This window comes from Physeter macrocephalus, chromosome 21 (genome assembly GCF_002837175.3).
Source record: "Physeter macrocephalus isolate SW-GA chromosome 21, ASM283717v5, whole genome shotgun sequence".
Classification (NCBI taxonomy): Eukaryota; Metazoa; Chordata; class Mammalia; order Artiodactyla; family Physeteridae; genus Physeter; species Physeter macrocephalus.
In genome coordinates, this window is record NC_041234.1 from 33,464,865 (window position 1) to 33,487,322 (window position 22,458).

The 22,458-nt window shown below is 53.6% G+C and overlaps 1 protein-coding gene across 3 annotated transcripts in view; it reads right to left on the reverse strand.

The window, feature by feature from the left end:
• Positions 1-519: 519 nt before the first annotated feature.
• IQSEC2 (IQ motif and Sec7 domain ArfGEF 2) overlaps positions 520-22,458 on the reverse strand; it is a 77,452-nt gene continuing 55,513 nt past the window's right edge. For 2 of the 3 annotated variants that reach the window (XM_007116088.2, XM_055081838.1), the window contains 13 exons: positions 20,073-20,334; positions 18,641-19,042; positions 15,314-16,209; positions 13,814-13,975; positions 13,235-13,357; positions 12,093-12,259; positions 9,332-9,471; positions 8,427-8,552; positions 6,468-6,567; positions 5,746-5,907; positions 3,953-4,126; positions 3,415-3,464; positions 520-2,799 (listed from right to left, as the gene is read on the reverse strand). In XM_007116088.2, coding sequence (XP_007116150.1) covers positions 1,834-2,799; positions 3,415-3,464; positions 3,953-4,126; positions 5,746-5,907; positions 6,468-6,567; positions 8,427-8,552; positions 9,332-9,471; positions 12,093-12,259; positions 13,235-13,357; positions 13,814-13,975; positions 15,314-16,209; positions 18,641-19,042; positions 20,073-20,334 — 3,730 coding nt within the window. In that variant the 3' untranslated portion in view covers positions 520-1,833. The remainder of the gene's footprint in view (positions 2,800-3,414; positions 3,465-3,952; positions 4,127-5,745; positions 5,908-6,467; positions 6,568-8,426; positions 8,553-9,331; positions 9,472-12,092; positions 12,260-13,234; positions 13,358-13,813; positions 13,976-15,313; positions 16,210-18,640; positions 19,043-20,072; positions 20,335-22,458) is intronic. The other variant, XM_028482639.2, reaches the window with a different exon arrangement.

Here is a 22,458-nt window from a genome sequence, read left to right on the forward strand (position 1 = left end):
AAAGCCTGGCCAGTCACAGGAGGGGTGAGAATAGATGCCACAGAGTAGAGGAAGTATCCAACCTGTGAAAGGAAGAGAAGGGAACTAACTTGCTGAGCACCTACTCCACGCTGGCTGCTGGACATTCGTTACCTCATGCCTTCATCACAATCCCACGTGGCAATGGCTTATCACCCCAAGTTTTCAACTGAGGAAACAGAGACTCAGTTTCCCGAGGGCACTAGGAAGGGAAAACGCCAGGATCTGAACTGGATCAACTCCAAAGCCCAGACCCTTGCCGCTCTGCTCTGTCACGCAGATCATTAATGAAACGAGACAGGAAAACCTCCCTCACCTCCACCTCCCACCCAACCAAAGCATCTCACCCACCCAGTTGCCTGAGCTTCTACCATCAGCGCCTCACCTCCCTGGGCTAAGGCCTCTCTCCCGGGGCTCCACTGTGGGGGGAGGGGGCACAAGTAGGAGGCAGAGGCGGGAGGTGAGCACAAGGTCTTTTATGAGGCATCAAATATACATTCTTATATACAAGGAGGAAAAAAGACAATGCCTAAACCCCAGCTCCTCTCCATACAGCCCCTCCCACTGCTGCCCTTCCCCACCCCCAAGCCCTGGGGTCCCTGGCCCTTCATACAGCCAGGGTCTATCTGTCTGTCTGTACTGCAGCCCGTGGTGGAGAGGGGAGAGGGAGGCAGGAGCTGAGAAAGGAGCTGGATATGCGGGGCAAGAAGAGGAGCTGGGGCTTGTAAAAAATATATTTATAATAAATAAACAGGGCTGTAAAAGGGCTGGAGAGGCAGCGGAGAGTTTGACGGACAGAAGGGCTCAGGCATCCTGGCCCCCAGCCCCCTCTTTGATGGCTCCAATCTCTGCCTCAGGAAGGACATCTCAGGCTCACGGTGGCCCTCTGGGAGCCCCTCTCCCCAGGGCTGATGCCGGGTGCCCTGCCCCAGCAAGGTGTGTGTGGGCAATATCTATAAAGTGCATTGTCTTCAGCTGTAGGTGGCGTAGGTGTGAGGGAATGGGGGGCATGCAATATGGGTGAGGGAGGGCAGCGCCCTTCTCATCCCAGACCTGAGCCCCCCCACCCCCTCCCCGCCCCAAACCTCTCTGGACTTTGATCAGGATAAGCACGTTGCAAGGAGAGGCAAGGTCCTGAAGCTGAAGAGGTCTGGGCTGGGGCCCACTGAAGGGAGGGCAGAGATTGGCTCCAAAGAGGAAGCACTGCCCCACCTGGGGACCAGCATAAGTGGGGGCCCACCCACCGCGTGCACTGATACTCCATGTCCTCCAGCAGGTGGAGAGACACATGGAGGTGTGTGGCCAGGCCCTGAGGTCAGAGAGAGGGCCGAGCCAGCTGAGGTTTGGCCACAACTCTACAGAGCTCCCTCCTGGCCCTATGGGGCCAGAGGTGCCCTGGGGAAGCCTTCACCCTCATTGTTCCCAACACCTGCCCTTCCCTACCAGCCAGAGCTGACAGGGAGCTCACACTGGCCCGGAGGTCTGAGGCCACCCAACTAGACCTCCAGGGAAAGGGAGGGGGGAGGGTGAAGAGAGGAAAGAGGACGAGGATCTCTGAAAGGTCCTCACCACTCCCCAGAGCTTGAGAGCCTTGCGTATAGGCTTCAAGTGGCAAGGAGTCTTGAATCTGGAAGGAAATCCCATGGAGACTGTTGGGGGTTAGAGGAGGGGTCCCAAGGCAGGGAGGCAGTGGGGAGGAGGACGTGTCTATGTGTATATATGTTTTGGAAAAACTGAGGAAGCAGAGAGGGTGTGAGGCCCCTCTCCTGCAGATTCCCCAGACCTCCCTAGTCCCCAGCTCACACTCTCCGTTCATCAGACCACGGTGCTGATCCGGCTTGGCTTGGCCTTGGGGTTTGCAGTGGGTGGGTTGGTCGTGCCAGGGGGCCCAGAGGCGTGCAGTGGGCCGTGGGGGGAGGTGGGAGGCAGGGGCGAGTGTGGGGTGTGGGGTGAGGGTGGGGGCAGGGGTGGGTAGGAGGGGTGGGGTGGGATGGGTGAGTGCGGTGACAATGGTGACTGGGGGTGGTGGGGGTGGGAGTAGGAACCCCCTGGTGGCCGGGATCCAGGGCCCCCAGCGGCCCCCGCTGCTGGCATCATCTGTGGGTGGTGGCTGAAGATGAAGTGCTTGGGGCCCTGTTTGTGGGCTGGAGGGTGCTGGGGGGCAGGACTGTACAGGGGCAAGGGGGAGGTGGGCTGGTGCAGGGGGTGGCGGCCATGTGGAGCAAACTGAGGGTGTCCTCCGGCCCCTCGTCTGGGAGCTCTGCCTGGCCGGCCCAAGGTATAGTGCTGGGGGCCTGGGACTGGGCCATGGGCATGGAAGTGGCGATGCGGCCCCACGGGAGGAGCTGAGGCAGGAGGCGGTGGAATGGAGCCCAGCTGCGGCAGGGGCGGGGGCTGCTGAGGAGGTGGGGGGAGAGGGGGCTGCTGGGGTGGGAGGTAGGGGGGCGGGGCCGGGCCCGGTCCTTGGCAATACTGGGCATGCAGGGCCTGGAGCTTGGACTGCCCATCAGGCAGCACCCCCAGGCCGCCGTGGCTGTGACCGTGGTGGTGGTGGTGGTGGTGGTGGTGGGTGGAAGAAGCAGATGAAGAGGAGGCAGAGGCCTGGCCTGTTGGCGGTGGTGGCATCTGGAAGGGCCCCTTGCCCCGCTTGCTTCCAAATAGGGAGCCCAGGAAGGATGAGGAGTTGGAGACGGGCCTCTGGCTCTTGTACTCCTCTGGCGGCGGGGGTGGGGGCGGAGGTGGCATCCTCTGGTGAGGGCGTGGACTGCTAATAACAGACCCCTGGAAGGGCGGAGGGGTGGAAGTCAGGCCGGTCTAGATGTCCTAAACCCCCAACCCTAAACTCCACCCGGTCCCTGAGGGCTGGAGCTGGGGAGACAGGACCCCCCCACCCCTGCCCAACAGCATAATGAAAACCAAGTCACAGTCCTGTACTTGTACATGGAGCGCCCCCAGCTTGCAGAGCTCTGCTGTCACATCCACTATCTCATCTGAGCCTCAGCTGGGAGAGGAAGAGTTAGCAGTACCTCCTCCTCATCCCCATTTTGCAGACAGGGAGCATGTTAGGCCCAGAGAGACAGAGTGACTTGCTCAGGGTCAAAGAGCAGGACTTGGAGGTAAGAGCTTCTCTGGGCCCAACTCCAAGGGCTTCACTACTTGGAGTCGGCCCTGGGGTTGAGAGGGGGCTTGGGAGAGTGGAAGATAGACTGAGAGACAGGCAGAGTGAGGACAGACAGAGTTGAGGACAGATTGAGAGAGTGGTTGGCTGGGAGAGGTAGCCGCAGGGTTCCCGGCAGGGAAGAGGGGGAAGCAACAGGTCCCCTCCTCTTCTGGGGCTCCATGGGCAGCGGGGCAGGGCTCATGCAGAGGACAAGTGGGGCAGGAGCTGGCACTTACTTCGATGGTGCTGTCCAGCGATCCCACGCTGTTACGCCGCCCCCGCTTCCCTGCACCCACAAGCAAGGAGCCCAGCGTCAGAGCAGCAACCCCCCCCTCCCCACCCTGCTGGGCTCCAGAGCTGGGCACCAGGTCTGGGCCCCTCCCGGGGACAGACACCCCTATTCCCTTTCCCCCGCTGAAGAGGGGGAGGTGGGGAGGAGGAGAGGTGGAGAAGGAGGAGCGAGAGGAGGAAAAGATGGAGGAGGAGGAGAGGTGGTGCTGGACAGATAGAAGAGGAAAGAGAGGAGAGGTGGAGCGGCGAGAGAGAGGGGCTAAGACTGTGGCCCCATTCGCGCTCCCTGGCCCAAACGCTGGGCTCCGCCTGTTCTGACCCGGCTCCCGGGCCCCCTGCGGCGCGGCACCCAGGGCTCTGGATGAAGGCAGGGTGCGTGCACGTGTGGCGGATGCAAGGAAGGCCGGCAGTCAGTGATAGGAGGCGAAGAGGACACCCGGTCCCACGGCTCCCCAGCCTGGGCAGGGGCCCCCGGAGACTTGCCTGCATCAGAGAGGTCTCGCAGGGAACTGCTGAGCGCTCCCCGTTTGAGCCCATCGCCTGCCCCATACGTGTCCTCCAGGCTGCTTCGGGCCAGCGTGCCGTTCACCGAGTCCTTGGCCCCTCCGGGCTGTGAGGCGTTAGGCCGCATCATACCTTTCTGCTTCTCCAGCTCCGCTGGGTGGCAGGTGGGGAGACAGAGAGCGAAGGTCAGGGACAGGAGTGAGAGGCCACCTGACTGACCCCAGCCCTCCGTGGGCCTTCCCCCTCCTCACCTGCTCTGTCCTCAGGCCTCCTGCTTCGCCCCCTGGACAGCCAAACCTCAGCTACATCTCCTAAGCACTGCGGCGCCCAGCCCGTCTCATGCCATCTCCTCTGGCTCAGTCTTCCCTCGTCCCTCTCAGTGTCTGCTCCTCCGGCTCCTCTCCCCTTCCCTGCCTGGTCTCCCAGACCACCCCTACCTTTCAAAACTGAGCTTTACATTGGCTGCTTTGTTCCCAGGAGGGGCAGGAAGGCCCTTCGAGCCTATGGCGAAGGGCACTCACTCCAGAGCCCTCTCCATTCTCAGACACCTTGCTCCAGAGCAGAGGGCTCCTGGAAGGACAGGAGCAGGAAACCGAAGGGAATCAAATCATCTATCATGTGCCAGCAGTATGCTGGGTGCTATGCGTACTCGATCTCTCTCAATCCTTACACCAGTTCAGAGGTAAGTATTAGTAGCCAGTTTTCAGAGGAAGAAACTGAGAATCCGAGAAGTCACAGAGCTTGCCCAGGGTCATACAGCTGGAAGTGGGGGAGCCGACATTCTGGAAGCAGGTCTGCCTGAGTCCAGAGTCCGTACTCTCAGCCTTACACTCCTGCCTCCTTGCGGAGGTCACGGAGACTTCTGTCTATCACCCTCCCCTCATCCTGGCATGCTCACCCTCTCTCTGAATGTCCCCAGGGTCTCAAGGATCTGGTGAGCTGAATGAGTGACCCTGCCTTGCTGAGGAGCACAGCAGACCCTGGAACTGTGAAGGCCTCACCGAGGAGCTGTCCACCACCTCTGTCTCTGTTTCTGTCTCTGTCTCTCTCTTTCTCTGCCTGCCTCTTTCTCCTTAACACCATGTTACTTAACTGTGACTGCTTAGCCTGGAGAAGAGAAAACTTAGAGGGCATTGGGAGGAATGAGATGTAGTCACTATTTTCCATCATATATGATCAAAATGACTTGATGTGGCCCCTGGAGGCTGGGAGGATGGGTCACCAGGACTCAGCTCGGGAACTAGAATGTGGGGAGAGGAAAGGAGAGGCTGGGAAGGGGGCTAACATTTGTCGGACACCTAGGATGTTCAACACTCATGTCCTACGAACATGTAGGACACACACTCCACCTTATCTCATTGAATCTCCACAACTCTGCGAAGGAGATTTCACCACCCCAATTTCATGTATGAAGAAATTGGGGCTCAGAGAGTCAGGCACCTTTGCCCCAGTTTACCCAGATAATAAGTAGCATACCTGGCATCTGAAACTAGAGTCCTACCTCCAATACCCTGATTCTTTTCCCTGCTGCCTTTCAATAGAAGGAAGAGTTGGCTCATAATTAGGGCTTGGAGTAATAATCTGAGGCTGAGAGGTTAATGAGCCCCTTGTCACTGAAGCTATTCAAGCAGAGGCCGAAGGGTTCCTGGAATGAGGGTAGGAAGGTTGGACAAGCTAATCCTCAACTCTGAGCTCCTCAGAGGACAGGATTCTTAGTGTTTGCAAGGCACTGTATCAGGAGAGGGGGAAGGAGACGTGGCTGGGCTACTCACACTCCACGCGGTATTTCTCCATCTCCTGCACCTCAGCGATGGATTCTCGCAGGTCGGATGTGAAGCGCAGCCGGTCCTGGAGGCTGGGGGCGTTGAAGATGATGAGGACCTTGCGCTCCCCGCCAGGTACCGCAGACAGCAACTTGATCCCAAACTGGTAATCTGTGGGGACGGGGGAGGTCAGGCACCTCTGTCAGGACTGAAGCAAAGGTGGCTCATATGTGAAATAATTTTTTTCTAATGTCCAACTCTGACCCAGCCTCTTCTCTGCGTAAGCAGCAGCAGCAGCTCCCCTTTGCTCCAAAGCCCCCAGACTCCTGGTAGTCATGGCCCTGGGTTGTAAAGGCAGACTGAGCTCTGGCTGCTCTCTAGAACCCCTTTTCTCATGCCTCTACCTCTACTCACATTGCTTCTGCTGCCCAGGAGGCCACCCACCCATCAAAGCTCCTCTGGCTTAGTCCTTCAATGCATACCATGATCGCCATCTCTCTGGTCCACCAAAAAAACATACATGCCGCAGTTCTCTGCCAGACCGTGAGCTCCCCAGGGCACCAGTCATACTCCACCCTGGCCCGTCTTACATCCTGGGACCAAGTAGGTGCTTTGGAGACCTTAGCCCAGTTGTCAAGGAGTCCAAAAACTGGAGGTTGGTGTGGAGGAAGGATGAGCACGAGGGCCATGGCAAAGACTCTTGGGATGCTGGGATCCAAGAAGGGACTCACATGAATTCTGGAAGAGCTGCATGTGCATTTCCACGAGGGGAAAGGACTGACGGAAGCTGTACGTCACCAAGATCTTCTTCTTCTGGAAAATTTTGGTGACCTTCGGCAGGGGTGGGGAAAAAGACAAGAGGCGGGGTTTGGCGTGGGGAATTTCCACATGGAACCCATTGCTTGCAGCTGTCCTCCCCTCTCCCCCACCGCCACTAACAGACATATACACACAAACACGCATACCCACAAGCTGGGGAGAACTGAAGCCTGTGGAGCAGAACAGGAAAGACGGGAGAAAAATGCAAGCTCCTGATGTAATGACGATGCACAACAGGCACTTTCGATTTTTACAGGAACTAACTGAATGCTGCTCCCTCCGGGAAGCCTGTTCTAACACCTCACATAGATTTCCCGCCATTTTCTGAGCTTCCAGAGTGCTGGTTCAGTGCCTTTCACCGCTAGGCTTTAGGAGAGTGCTCTGAGTGTGTGACTGCTGGACTGGGAGCGCCAAGAGGAGTCTGGTTTTCATGTATCTTGCCCACCTGGACCAGACCCGGGGCACATTAGCAATCTTCAATAAAGCAATGTATAGAGTTAACGAGTCTTCTTCTCAACAACCCAAGGTCTTTATCGAGTACTTGGGCACTCTGGACTGAGCTAACATAGGTTGTAAACACCTCAGACCACCTGCAAATGGCGTTTAAAAGCACATGACTTGATTTCAGGATGGTTACAGTGCACAGTTATGCGAAGCATCTTTTTAGCCGCTCAGACTGTGAGCTCCCCGAGAACGAGGACCGAGTCTCCCTAATCTCTGGGAACCCAGTGCCTAGCATGAGGCTGGGTACCCACAGGTGTCAGCACATGATGGATGGTGAAATATTTACTCAATACCTGCGTGGGCCAGGCCCTCCTCTGGGTTAGGCTAGTCCGCATCTAACCTCTTATTTCATCCCCATGACAACCCTGAGATAGGGATTAGCTCTACTTCACAGAGGAGGAAATAAAGGCTCAGAGAGGGCACTGGAGGAGCTTCATCTAAAGCAGCAATTCTCAACTAGAGGTGACTTTGCCTTCCAGAGGACATTTATCAATGTCTGGAGACAATGTTAGTTGAGGAGTACTACTGCTATCTAGTAGGTAGAGACCAGGGATGCCGTTAAACATGCTACAATGCACAGGACAGCTCTCACAACAAAGTATCCCACATCTGCCGCAAATGTCAACAGTGCCGAGGTTGGGAGGCCTGCTCTAGAGGAGAGAAGACCAAGGAAGGACAGGTCACTGTCCTCAAACCCCTGAGGAGCTGTCTCAGAGCAGAGGGAGAACACTTGTTCTCTGTGATCCCAAGGGTTGAGTGAAGATTATTGAAGGAAACCCACTGGGAGACAGATTCTAGCAGTCAGAGCTGTCTGAACGGGAAACTGGCTGCCTTGGAGGAAGGCAGCCTTCTGTGCCTGCACTCATGCAAACAGAGGGCCATGCAGGAAGCTGGCTCTTGCGTGGGGTAAGAGGTTGGACAGGAGACCCTGAACTTCCCATCCCACCTGCAGAGTCCTAAGAGTCCTAGTTCTAAAAGACACACGTTTACACTGGTGATGAGCTCGGTTTTAAGAATCACTTCAAGCAGCCCGACCACCGGAAGGGTTCAGACGGACCCCAGGGTCACAGGTTCACTTCCTCCAGCCAACCCACTGGGCTATTGAGGTGGGCAGGGACTTTTTCTACCACTTCCCAGATTGTAAGCCTGTCATCTGCCCTGGTCCTCACATTTTCTGCCCCCGTGTGGCTGTCACTACCTCCAAATGGATCCTCCAAATGGTGAAGTAAAGGAGAGGCAGAGGCACTCAGATCACACGGCAGAGCTCCTTACCTGCCACGCCTCCACCCACCAATGTTAATATGGTTCACACCAGACCCGGGGTCCAAGCTCACCACCTTCCCTCCTTCTCCCCTCAGTGCTCATACCACAAGGAGATCATTGAAGAGGAAGACCTCTCGCTGATGCAACCCTAGCCTCTGTGGGCGGTTTGGATCTGGCACCTCATAGAGCTGGCAGCAGCAAACCAGTCGACGGTGAGGAAGAGACAGGACCTAGATAGGCATGAAGAAATAGGTGTCCGCAAGGCCAGCCCACCAGCTTCAGGCATCTTAACATTAACTGCAAGAGGAAGTTCACCACTGGTACATATCACTGTCACTGTGACACAAGGAGTCTAAGCAACTAAGCCTCGGCTTATCTTTGTCCCTGCAGCTCCCTGTGTCTGGAATGCCTTTCTTGCCCAGCTCCGTATGGCCACATTCCACCCCTCCTCCAAACCCCAGTTCCAGGGTTCTCTTTTCCAAGAAGCCATTCCTGATCTCCCTGGGCTGAAAATGACCTCTCCCCCCTGTGTACTCCCCTAAATTAACCTAACTATAAGGTGAAGGTACTGTGTCTTTGTCTGACACCTCCCCATCCGGTCTGTGAGTGCTTCCAAGGACAGAGACCACATCTTATTCATATCTGTGACCCCAGTGCCAATCGAAATGCTGGGCTCAGTGGAAAGGCATCTGTAAATGTTTGTTGACTAAAAGACTAGAGTGTGTTCTTGGCTTTGGTCATCAGCTAATTATTATCTTGGCTGCTCACTTGGGATGGACAGGCAAAACCAGAGGTGTGAAGGATGCTAATGTTTATACAGCACCCATGATGTGCCTTGCCATGTGCCAGATGCACTCCCATGGAGAATCTCACTCAACCTGCCCCACCACCCCTGAGGAATGCATCACCACCCACTCCATTCGGCAGTTGAGGGGAGCCTGGGGCTCAGAGAGGGGCATGGACTCACCACCCAAACCCTGTCCCTTCTGCAGTCTCCCAAGGCGCTTACCGGTTTCTTGCCCACAATCATGCGCTCCACAGCCTGCACCTGGGACACGTGGTCGTCGTTGGTCCGCAGCTCGCGCCCCTGGATGCGCTGGTAAATACCCACCAGGAGGTCTCGGGGGATGTCTTCACCGTTGTCAACCCCTGGGTGGAGGGAATACACAGGAATATATAGTATACATGTGGGGAGTGGGTGGCAGGGATTCTCCACAACACCCCACACCCAAGCGTGGGCCATAACAATGGCCAGGACTGGAGGGAGTGGGCACCCTCGGTCCCTTGGTCAGGATCGGGCCAAGAAAGGCGCCCTTCAAGATAGTCAGTTGCTTTCTTCCCCAAGGTGGGGAATTTATCTAAACAACTCAGAGTACAGTGTGACTAAAACAATCAGACACTTTTTTTGGCCTTTCTAACTAGAAAAAATAATGTTAAATGATAATATCCAGTGTTAGTAAGAGTTCAGGGAAGCAGGCAGATATACTAACGTAACTATTTTGGAAGGTAATTTGGCAAGCCTAAGTATTCAGTGATTCCTCTTCTAGGAACCTACTCTAAGGAATTACTCAGAAATATGTGCAAAGATATATGTATAAGTACAACTTATGGGAAAAATTTGAAACAACCTAAGTTCTAACAGCAGAAGAATACTTAAGTAAAGTTGCGTATACCTGTTTCATAAAATAACTTACAGCTATTAAAAATTTGATGGGGGCTTCCCTGGTGGCGCAGTGGTTGAGAGTCTGCCTGCCAATGCAGGGGACACGGGTTCGAGCCCTGGTCTGGGAAGTTCCCACATGCCGCGGAGCAACTGGGCCCGTGAGCCACAGCTACTGAGCCTGCGCGTCTGGAGCCTGTGCTCCACAACAAGAGAGGCCGCGATAGTGAGAGGCCCGCGCACCGCGATGAAGAGTGGCCCCCGCTCCCCACAACTAGAGAAAGCCCTCGCACAGAAATGAAGACCCAACACAGCCAAAAAAAAAAAATAATAAATAAATAAATTTATTTTAAAAAATTTGATGTTTATCAAAAAAGCCTGAGAAAATTCCTGTAGCAAGTTAAGTGAAAAGAGCAAGATAATAAATTGCATGTACAGCCTGATCTTAACTGTATAAAATGTTACATATGCACAGGAAAAAAAGACTAGAATACACCAAAATATCAACCGTGGTTGCCTCTAGGGGGCAGAATTTTGGATGGTTAAAATTTTTAATAACTTTCTATATTTCTAAAATTTCCAGAATGAGCAGGTATTTATTTCATTTGTTTGTTTGCTTATTTATTTAATAATTGGAGGGGGAAATATAGACACATATACACACATATATAAAATATGTATATGTGTGTATATGTATATATGTATACACACATACATATACACACATATACATACACACACACACACACACACACACAAAGAGAAAGAGAGAGAGAGAGAGAGAGAGAGAGAGACAGGGAGGGGGGAAGGGAGAATGGATGAAATGAATGAAGGAACGAACGAATGACTAATGGCAGGATTCTGGGAGACAGCTCCAGATGGCCTCTGATCTGTCTAATTCCCTCCTCTCAAGTCTACCATCCTTCTGATTGTCTGCTGAGCGAAACCCACTCACTCTTCTCTCTAAACCTTCTGCTAAAGAAAATGTTTTCTCCTTTGGAAATGCCACACCTCCTCCTTGGACACCAGGTGCTAAAGGAAGAGCCTTCATCACACCGCCTTTTTACCTCAGCTGCCAGAGAGCTTAGAGCCCAATCGTGCAAACTGGGACAGTCAGCAAATTTGTCTTGTCTGTTTGTTTTTCCTCAATTATACTTCCCTCTTTCATTTCTGTTTAAATAATCCTAACATCTGTGCCATTTTTAGTAGGCTGCTCTTTGGTGAGAGGCAGGGCTTGACATCGATACAATAAACTGAGAAAAAAGGTCAAGGTGACACCTTTCATCTGGCACTGAAGGCTGCTGGATACTGTTTCCAACTGACCTTACCAACTGGATTGTCCACCCCCTCTTGATTGTTCTCCAAACAACTTTACGTTTTCCTGCCTCTGTGCCTTTGTTATTCTTACTGCTAGGTAAGCCTCCTCTATCACTGTTCCATCACATTATCTGTGCCTTCAAGAATCACCTGAAAATGAAAATACTGCTTCCTCCAGGAAGCATGTTGGAGGTAGGCTCTCTTTCCCCTGAGTTCTGACTGTACTTTTGGCCTGTGTGACATCACAGTTCACTTCCTGTCTTATGCTGGGTATCTCTCCCACAAACCGGGAGCCCTCTTAGGGCAGGGACTGTGGCAGATGCCCCTCCCTGGTCCTTAGCGCCCACCACAGGGACTGGAACACATGAGGCACCCAGTGTCAACTGCCTGGCTGGTTGGTGGAGTGAATAAATGAATGCATAAGTGGAAGAAAGGGTACCTAAAATAAACGAGTCTTTATGGGCATAAATAAACAAGGGAGGGAAAGAGGGAGTGATGAGTAAACAGACGTGTGAGTGAATCAGTGTAAGTTCTGTAAGAGCCAGGGCTTGCACCTCCTGTTCAGGACCTCCTATTCAGTCAATATTCAGTGTGGGAATGAATGGATGGACAAATGACTATTTGAGTGAATTAACAAGTAAATGCTGTGGGCACATCCAGCCTTGGCAGAAATTCAGGTTAATTTCCGGGGAGCAGATGTGATCTCCCTCTTCCTTCCCCACCCCTGCCACCCAGCCCACTTTCCCTTCCCAGGTAAAAGACAGGGAAAGCTGATGGGGAGGTCTGGGGTCACCTCTCAGGTTCTTGATGAAGTCATCTAGTTTCATCTTGCGTTCAGCCTTGACGCTGGGACTGTACATGTCGGTATTGAGGAGGATGATGGCAAAAGCAAGGATGAAAATGGTGTCTGGATTCCGGAACTGGCGCACGAGAGCTGGGTTACACACACAGTACCGCTGGCTGCAGGACAGGAGGGGTCAGGGCCAGGGTCAGGCACCAGTAATCTCCACCTACCCACTATCCTCCCATCTGGCACCACCAACTCCTTCCTCCAAGACATACTCCCAAACCCTTTGGGTCTCTTGTCTTTCTTCAGAGTTTCCTCAAGACTAGCACGTAAAAATCACAACCGCTACCTTTCATGGAGCTTTGCCAGGGGATTTATGTACATTATCTCATGTAATCCTATCACGGTCCTGCAAGGTAGCTAGTAGCAGCCCCATTTTACAGATGAAGTGACTGAGGTCCAAAGTGGTAAGGCAACAGAGCTGATAAATGGTGAAACCAGGATGAAAATGCAGATCTTTCTGACTACAAAGCAAATCCTTCTCCCATGTTGGGAAACAAGCTCTCAGTAACTCTTCTGTTTCTCCTCTAAATACCTCAAAGTGGCAGAGCCAGGATTTATACCCAGGTCTGATGCCTGATCCCCGAAGCATTCACAGAGGAAGATAATAGTTAAGGGCATGGGTCATGGAGTCAGACACACGAGTTCAAATCCTGGTTCCACTGCTTATTCACCACATGACTCTGGGCTAGTTACTTACCTTCTCTAAACTTCCTATTTCTCATCTGCAAAATGGGAATAATAAGAGAAGCACCTACCTCACCAGGTTGTTGTGAGTATTCACTGAAACAATCATGTAAAGTGTCCAGCTCAGTACCCAATATCTAGCGAGTACAGTATCAGCTCCATGAATATGAGCTGTTGTTGCTGATGCTGTTGTCACTTGTTGGATGCCCATGTCCCAGATGCTGAGCTGGATACTTTAGGTACATTACCTCTGATCCTCACAACTGCCTTGCAAGATAGGCTTTATAACTTCCATTTTCTGGTTAAGAAAGTATACGGCTCAGAGAGGTGACTTGTAGACACATCCTACACTGCCCCCCAAAGTAGGGAAGGGCAGCTTCAGGAGTGGGAAGTGGGCACACCTGAAGGCTTCGATGAGTCGTTCCACTTTCTGGGCCTCACCCTGAACCCGGATATGGGATTGGAACTTCCGGAGTGCGTCGTCCAAATCCATGGAGGAGAAGTCCATCTCATCCACCACACAGCTGAGGAGCAGAGAAGGGTGTAGTGGCACTCTCAATTTCCCTGCAGAAAACCTCTGACCCACCCTGACCTTCTCCAATGAACCAACAGCCCCACTGATAGACTTCCAAAATCTGGACCTGTGGCCTAAGTAAGTACTTATGAGGATAGAACGTCTGAAATGGAATCCATCCCCAAAAGTACAGGCCAGACACATGGTTACTAACGGTCTGTTCCATCAACCCACTCATATCAGGGATGGGAAAACTGAGGCTCAAAGCAGGCCAAAGGACAAGCATGCCTTGCCTGGGGCCACCCGGAAGACTTTAGGACTAGTTCCAAGAGAGATCAGATCTCTTTGCGGCAGAGAGGTATGGGAGCAGGAAGGTCTATTCATCCTGTTTTGCAAAGTTTATCTCCCTCCTGCCCTCCTTTTCCAGGAACCCCTGGCCCAGTCTGCCCCAGCCTGGGGTCCTCACTCCAACACGTCTCTGTTGAACTGCTTCTGCCGGTTCCCTAGGAATTCCCCTATCATCTGCCGGCTCAGGCCTTTCCGTTCCAGGATGAAGTGAGCCACTCCCACCGGCGTGTCTGACAGGAAGCCCCGCTCGATCAGATACTGGATACCCTTCTCTGGCTTCCTGCAGAAAGAGGGGAGGTAGATGAAATGACTGTCCTCCTGGAACTCTGCCCCCGTCCCATTTCTTGAACTAATTTTGGGCCCAACCGTGTCCTCAGAGAACTAAGGAAGTCGAATATATAACTTGGTCCACTCCCTTCATGGTACAGGTGAGAAAACTGAGGACCAAGGAGAAGAAGACAGTTTCCCATTTCACAGTGCTTCAAAATTCCAAGGTATCCTCAACCCAACTTCCTCCTGCACTGGAGCCACACTACAATTGAAAGAAAGTTAAGATCTAATGAGAGCCTGCTGTGTGCCAGGACCTTTGACATTCCTCACAGGCACCGAGGAGTCCTGGGAGAAAGCCTGAGTTCCAGGCTAAGTCCTTCTCCCTGAGTCACAGACCCTCAGAGTAGGAGAGAAGTGAAGAGATTACTTTGTCCGCATCCCACATCCCACTCAGACAGGTTATCACCCAGCCTCTGCGAGTGTTTCTATAGACAAGCTGCTCCCTATTTTCCACTAGGCCATATCTGGGTCTGAGCTATCCTATATTCAGAACCCCAGAGCCTTAGGGTCCTACGAGGCTAGAATTTGGAAGACTTTGATGCCACAGGAGTCTCAGATCCATCACTTACTACGCATGACTTGGGACAATTCCCTTTACTTCTCCAAGCCTCAGTTCCTTCTCTGTAAAATAGGGACACGACTACCAACCTTCGTGAGTTATCCTGAAAACTAAATATAGATGGCCGTGTCTCACAGGCTATGAAGATGTAAGGCATTTGTTTTCTAATTATTTTCTAATCAAACGTCACACTCCCATTCCACTGCTAAGCACCTGGCACAAGACCAGGTACCTAGAAAGAGCTCGGTCCTGGTCACTGACTAGTCCAACACAGCACCCTGCCCCCAACACCTCAAATATCCACACCCTGAAGCCCAAGGAAGGGACACACCTTGCCCAGGGCTACCCAGTGAGTCTGGCCCAAGTCTCCCGTTTCTGAGAACAGGGTTCTTTATACACCACATCGCCTCCCTACCAAAAAGGGAAGGTGGGCGACCCAAAGTTCAGAATCCATCCTATAGACAGAGAACTAGGGCCCAGAGAGGGAAGCATCTCACCCAAGATGACACAGCCAGCCAGAAGCAGAACTAGGACCAGAACTGCCTCTCATGGGGGTGGGGGCAGCTTTCTACTGTTGTCACCCTATTGCCAATTCTTTTCCCTGAACAACTGAAGAGAAACACCATCCACAAAATGAGATGATGGTGGCAGCAGGATCACTGCCTCCAGGGGTCAAAGTGTCTGCAGCAGGGTAGGAAGGGGCGAGGGTGTGGGAACAGGAGCACGTACTTATTGAAGAGGTTGAGGCCGATTCGGTAGTGCCGCCTCTGCACCACGTCGTTGTTGAAGGCTGGAGAGTCCCAGCTGTGCCTGGTCTCCCGCTGGTAAGTCTGCTTGCACAGGCCGGTGGCTGGAGGCTCCCTCAGGCTGTCCCGCGAAGAGGAGCCAGAGCTGCAGTTGATGGTCTCGTTGGAATTGCTGGAGCTCTCAAGGCTCTCGTTATCTCCACCATCAGAGTTCTCGCCTGCTGCCTCGCACTTCCCCAACCTCCGACCCCCAGCCACACCACTGGGCCCAGTGCCACTGTTGGGGGCTGGTGGCAGGGGCCCTGGCGGGGCTGGGGCTGGGCCCTCTGGGGCTGGGTAGTGGCGGTGTGGGATCGGGGCCCTGCCTGGTGGCCCCTTGTGCTTCAGGGTCCCATGGGGGCTGCAGCCATCAGCCTCATACACGAGCTGACGGTGGACAGAGCCGCGATCTGAGCGGTCACTCAGGTCCACGGAGCTGTCACTAGGAGGCTCAATAGTAAGCAGGGGAAGGTGGGCAGCTCGCAGCCGGAAATCCCGGCATTCCAAGCACCCAGGACCCCTGCGAGTGCCTTCCTCACGGCTACCATCTTCCCGGGTCCCTGGTGGCACTGGTGGAGGAACTGGTGGGAGAGGGGCGGGTGCCCAGAACTCAGGCCGGCCCTGGGGTGGGGGCTCTGTGCTGGGTAGTCGCTCAGGGGATGGTGGGGGAACTGGGTCATCCAAGTAGAGGGGAAGGTCACTGAAGGATGTGGCCGAGCTGTCCTCCTGCTGTTCCTTCGACTCTCGCTTCTCCAGCTGGGCTGACCCTGGCTCCTCAGACATGGGCCCCGATGGGTGGCAGTTCAAGGCCTCGTCAATGGATTCAGCCAGAGACTTTACCTGTATGGGAGAAAAGGGGAGGAGGGAAAGGGAGGAAAGATGAAGGATGGTGGAATGGTGGAAGGGTGAGAATGAGGGAGGGAGGGAAAGAAAGAGGGGGGAATCTTCCTGGTGGGGCAGCCAAAAAAAGGGCTTCCCCTCCCCGACCTCCACAGATTCTCTGCAGCATATAAAATAACTCCCAGGGAGCCACTGTGAGCTCACAGGAGCTGGAACTAATGCCCACAAGTTCCCTTCTCAGATATCCCAATACCTCCTTCATGTCCATGTAGACCCAAGCCAAATGCCACCTCCTCCCTGATCCAAGCCACATTCCTGCCTCTGCCTTCCCTTAGGGTAAACCAAAATCCCAGCTACCTCTGGGCTCCCAGAGCCCTCTGTCTGGTTCTCTCTTAGGAAATCCATAATATTTAGCCTCGAGAATCTGGACGATGGCTGGTAACTCTGCCTCACTATGGTTTTTACCCTCCAGACTGGTCCCTAATGATCCCTGCCTCCTGGTATTCACACCCTCGTGTACCATAGTGTCCCAGGGTTGGTCTATGGGACTGACAGCATCCGGCAGAAGTGACGGGATGTCACTTCTGAGATTAGGTTATGAAAGACTGCAGCTTCCATCCTGAGCACTCTCGCTCACTTGTGCTCCCTCTCTTAGACCCCTCACTCCAGGGAAAGCCACACCGTAAGCAGTCCTATAGAGAGGCCCACGTGGTAAGGCCCTGAATCCTCCTGCCAACAGCCAAGAAAGTAAGCTTGCAAGCAGACCCATCAGCCCCAGTCAAGTCTTCAGAGACTACAGTCCTGCCCTACAGCTTGATCACAGCTTCATGAGAGACCCTGAACCAGAACCACCAGTCAAGCCACTCTGAGATTCCTGGCCCTCAAAAACTATTTGTTGTTTAAGCTCAGTCTTTACATTCAGTTTTAAGCTACTAAATTTTGGGGTCATTTGTTATGCAGCAATAGATAATGAATACACTTCCCCATCAGACTTGAATAGCACTGAGAGTTGGGCCCAGGCCAGACTGTGAGCCCAATGCTCCAATACCCCCTTGAGGGATGGGTCCAGGCCAGGTTTCTCTCTTTTTAGCTCAGCTCGACACATTGCTCGACACAGAAGAGATGTTCAATTAAATGTGTTGTAAGAATGAATAAATGACTGATTTAGATCTTCCCTTTAATACTTCTTTCCTTCCCTCTATGTGCCCCTGCCTCCCACCGCCCCCAACACACCTCCAGGGAAGCATGCCCAGGTTTATGGCAGGGCTAGAGGTTAGAGCAGAATGATTTCTTCTCTTATAAACTTTCTTTCATTCATTCATTCAACAATTCCTGCCAAATACCTCTTTGGTTTTAAGAAGGAAACTAACATGTACTTAGCAGCTACCATGTACTATGTGCTTTCAGATATACTACCTAGCTGAACCGAACCTTCCAAACAGCTCTAAAAAGAAGGTCTTATCTCCATTTTATTGATCATGTTTCAGTGGGGTTAAACAGTTTGCCCAAGGTCACATAGCTCGGAAATAGCAAAAGTGGGATTTGCAGCTGATCAGCTATGCTGACACACGACAGGCCTGGAGTGATCTCCTACCACTATCACTACCGGTTACATTCCCACCCTTTCCTGCTTTTGCTGATGCAATGCCTATGCAAGCAACACCCTCCCGACTATCTCTAACTTGCTAACTCTTAACTGTCTGCTAAGGCCCAGGTCCAGTGCTGTTTCCTCAAAGAAGCCTGCCTGGTCCTGCCAGAAGAAAGTTTCCTCTCCCTCCTCTGGGTTCCCATGGTACTATATGTGATCCCTTCTCATGGCTCTGAGCACATTCTTTCAGGAGACAGTCCTGTGCACATGTGTCTGCTATTTCCTACTGGCTTGGGGAGATCCTTGAGAAAAAGAACCCTGGCCGGTTCATCTGTCTCCCACATGGCGCCCAGCACAGAGCCTGGTCCATGGTCGTATGGTATAAGGGAAACCTTTGGAACCAGTCAGAGCTGAGTTCCAATCCAGTTTGGAAGTCACTTCACCTCTCAGGGCCACAGAACCTCAGTCTCCTCCCCTGTAAAACCAGGATAACAACACCGGTCTGGAAGGTCATTATGAGGCATACACAGCACCTGGTACAGAGTAGGAGCTCATCAACTGTTAGGCCTTTATCTGATAGTGGCTCACATTCCAAAGAATGAGAACTTTAATTTTCTTATGTGCTCTAGACACCCAGATTTTTAACTTGCTTGTTTAAACGATATAATTTTTCTCTTGCCAATCCTTTCTCATTATTCTCACAGTCCCTATGCAGATGGTAGCTATTCATTGTTATCAAAAGCTTGTTGGACAACTTCTTTCGGTTTGAAGTATAGGTAAAAAGTCGTAGGAGTAGCCAGAGCACAGGGATGGGGAGGAAAGGCCCTTTTCAGGGATGCTGACCTGTTTGGAGAAGGAGTCCTCAAGCTCTGTGATGTCATTAGAAAACTCTCCAGATGTGGTGACGGAGCTTCCCCCACCATCGATGCCCCCCCCACAGGAGCCTCCATATGGGAGCCCCCGTTCAAGCCGGTGGCTCCGGGCACCAGCCATGGCACCCTCGTCCAGCGAGGCAGGCTTGCCCTCGAAGTACGCGGGGTTCTGTGCCTTCTCATATTCCTCAAAGGAGAACTGCATCCGCATGTTGGAAAGGATGATGCGGCGGGACATGCGGCTCTCTGAAGCTGAGCTGCGGAGCCGCTCAAAGTTCTTGTTCATGCGGTACTGGCGGAAGGCCGTCTGGATGGTCCTGGCAGCCCTGCGGCTCAGGAAGGAGCCCCCATACTTCCTCTCCAGCATTTCCACCTGGCAGGGGAGGGTGGAGGGGAACAAGGTCAGAAACTCACTACAGCCTCCTCATCTCCCTGGGCCTCAACCACACCACAGCCCGAGTCACAGCTAACTGCTTACAGCTGCCTGGATGCACCAGGCTGGGCTCTCAGTGTCGTGTTCTCACTTTAATCTCAGATAGCACATGTCACACGGCACTGAATTGTGGTTTTCTTTTTTTTATTTACAAGAAGTAGATGTTCAGTATTTTAAAATAAGAAAAGAAAAAAAACACAGAGAAGCCAAAAAAGGAAAGAAAGGAAGACATAAATTGAAAGCAAGAAGGAGAAGGAGAGAGGAAGAGAGGGAGGGAAGAAAGGAAGGAAAAAAGGAAAGGAGGAAGGAAGGAAGGAAAATTGAAAGAGAGAGGAAGAAAGGGGGAGGACAGGGGGAGAGAGAGGGAGTGAGGGAGGGAGGAAGGGAGGGAGGGAGGGAGGAAGGGAGGGAGGGAGGGAGGGAGGGAGGGAGGGAGGGAGGAAGGAAGGAAGGGAGGGAGGGAGGGAGGAAGGAAGGAAGGGAGGAAGTTTGGTTCACCTAAAGTCCCAACACCTGGGCATAACCAGAGTTACACTTTGGGATATGTCCTTCCAGTTTTTTTCTTTTGTACATAGTATTTTGTGTCCCCTTTTTAGCTAAACAATACCTTGTGTGATACATGTGATATTTTGTAACACACTGTTCTGAGCTTGTCAACTTATGTGTGTGCTTCTCCCCTTACACTGAGATTTTTGAGGACTAGGTCCAGGTCTTTCATCCTTACATCTCCAGTGCCCAGCATGGAGCTCACTCAATGTTTGCTGAGTGACTACAAGACTCAGTGGATGGATGGTGGATGGGTCAGTGAGGCCCTAGTAGGGTGAAGGGTTCTGGAGCCAGTCTTCTCCTGTTCTGGTCTCACTATCCCTCCCTGGACACCACCTTCGAGTGCCACATTCCAATCCCTCCCTTGGTCCTCTCACACCCCCACCCCCACTCCCCCTCTCGGCCAGAGCCATCTCGTAGGCACCTTCTTGTCCTGCAGGTCCGTGGAGAGTTCATAGCTGTCCGACAGGGCCTTGGAGCGCTTTATCTCCTCTTCTTCCTGCTTCCTCAGGGCAACACTGGCTGGCTGGAGGCGAGCCCGCTGAGCCCAGGGAAGGCCCACCCCAGCAGGGGGGCCCCCCATGTGGCTGCTGGTGGGGGGCAGCTGGCTCAGCCGGTAGGGGGGTTGGCTCCCGGGACTATCAACCGCTGTGCTCAGGTCACTGCCTGGGGCATCACCCTCCACACTGTGGGGATGAGATAAGATGAGCCAGGATGTGGGAACAGGAGAGAGGCCTGCTGGGCCAGACTGAGAGTGGGTGGACCAGATCCCTTCCCACAACCCCAGCCTCCCCAGCCTCCTCACAGATACAGGGACCCCAATACCTAAAGGCCAGAGGGGAGTCCTACCCCCCAAGTTGTCTCCTCACTGCCCTCACAGTCCTGTCCTCGCCCCTTCAGCCCTGTCCCTCTCACAGCTCCATCCTTTTAGACTCCTTTCCCTCCAGCCAGGTCTTCTCACAGTCTTGTCTCCAGTCCTACTCTACTCTCACAGCCTGGTCCCCTCGTGGCCATGTCCCCTCACAGCTTTATCCTCAGACAGGTTTCCTCCCACTCCTGTCCCCTCAAGTTCCTTTTTCTAATCATCTCAGCCCCTAACAGCTCCATCCCCAAACCCTTCCTCCCCTGCGGGACCAATTCCTTTGTATCTCCAGCCCCCCCCAGACCTCTTCCCCTCACAGCTCTGTCCCCAAGAGGAGACGGAGACAAGACGAGACATGCACCCCTCCAAGCCCTATCCCCAGCACCATCCCAGATCAGCCCTGTCCCCAGGCCTGAGGCCCACTCCCACATCCTGCACATCTAGGCTCTCCCCTGCTCGCCCAGCCCTGCCCCCTACAGCCCTGCCTCTGCCCTCAGAGGCCTGGACTCCAGGCTTGGCCAGTTCCCAGGGTTCCCTGGCCGCCAGGACACGGGCTCAGTGACAGTGGGAGGCACCTCCCATCCAGCATCCTCACAGGTAAAGAGCTGCCCTGCGGGGCAACTTCCTTGTTCTCCTCATGGCCTCCTCTGTTCAGCTGGGGGAGGGGGACAAGGGTCTCAAGGCTGAAGAGTGGTAGGAGCTGGGCACTGGGTCTTGCCCGCCCTGGTTACCCGGAGCTGTTGTTCTGCCAGACCTGCTCCCACGGTGCCATGGCAACCAGGCTGCCAGGGAACTCAGGTGGCGACAGAGCCCAGGCGCCCTGAGCCAGGCAGGCAGGGTGAGCAGCCGCAGCCGGGGCGACAGGCGGGGGGAAGTGTGGAGGGGGTTGTGGGGAGAATGGATGTGGCTGAGGCCGGCAGGCACGGGCGTGAGGGGGCTCTTGGCTGGCGAAAGGGTTAAGGGGCCATTCCCCAGCCCCTACTTGCAGAGGCCCAGGGCGCAGAACCAGAACGGGGGCAAGCTGGGGTGGGTGGAGGGGGGCTCCCTACCGTTTCAGGAGCTTGAGCTACAACGGGCCTGCCAGCCGGGCAGAGAAGAGCACTTTGGTCTGGGGGCTGGGTGCGTGCGGTGGGTTACAGCGCTGGCACCGCCTCTGTCCTGGTGGGGGATCCCGCCCACTGCTCACCCTCTACCCTCCCAAGTGTTAAATCTGCTACATTGTCTGGAGCAGGGCGGAAACAGGCTGAGGGGCTGCCCTGCCCCAGTGCTCTCTCCTTCTGGTCCTCTGGGGCCTGTGAAGTCCCCCTTCAGGGGTCAGACCCAGCCCGGCGCCCCTCAGGCATCTAAGATGCTCCTCTTCGCCCCTTCAGGACTGCAGGGTCCTGCCCACCAACCTCTCAAACCTCTCCCCTCCTGGCACATGGCTCCCAGTTTTGATCAACTGTCTCCTTTGTTCTCGAACCAGCCATGGTTCCCACTGCCCACAAGAGATAGCCCAAGTTCCTTACTGTGGCATTTGAGGCTTCTCCAAGATACAGTAGCTAATGTTTGGTAAGGCACTGTTCTTACCACTTCACATTTAATAACTTGTTTACTCTTCAAAACAACCCTATGAGGTAGGTATTGTTATTCGTCTTCATTTTACACATAAAGAAACTGAGGCCCAGAGAGGTTAGTAACGTATCTGTGGTCACACAGCTATTAATGATAGAGCCAGGATTCAAATCCAGGCAGTCTGACTCCAGAGTTCACAGTCTTAAACATTAAGCCATACTGCAGGGTTGGCTGCCAGCCCCCCCACCCCATGCACCCTTCCCTCCAGCCAGCCCAAATCCTGTTTCTCCCCAAGACTCCTGTCCTTTCCACCTCCCAAACTGCTCATACAGTACCTTCTACCTGGAATGCCATCCCTATCATCTTCTGCCATCTGCAATCTGAGAACCCCCCC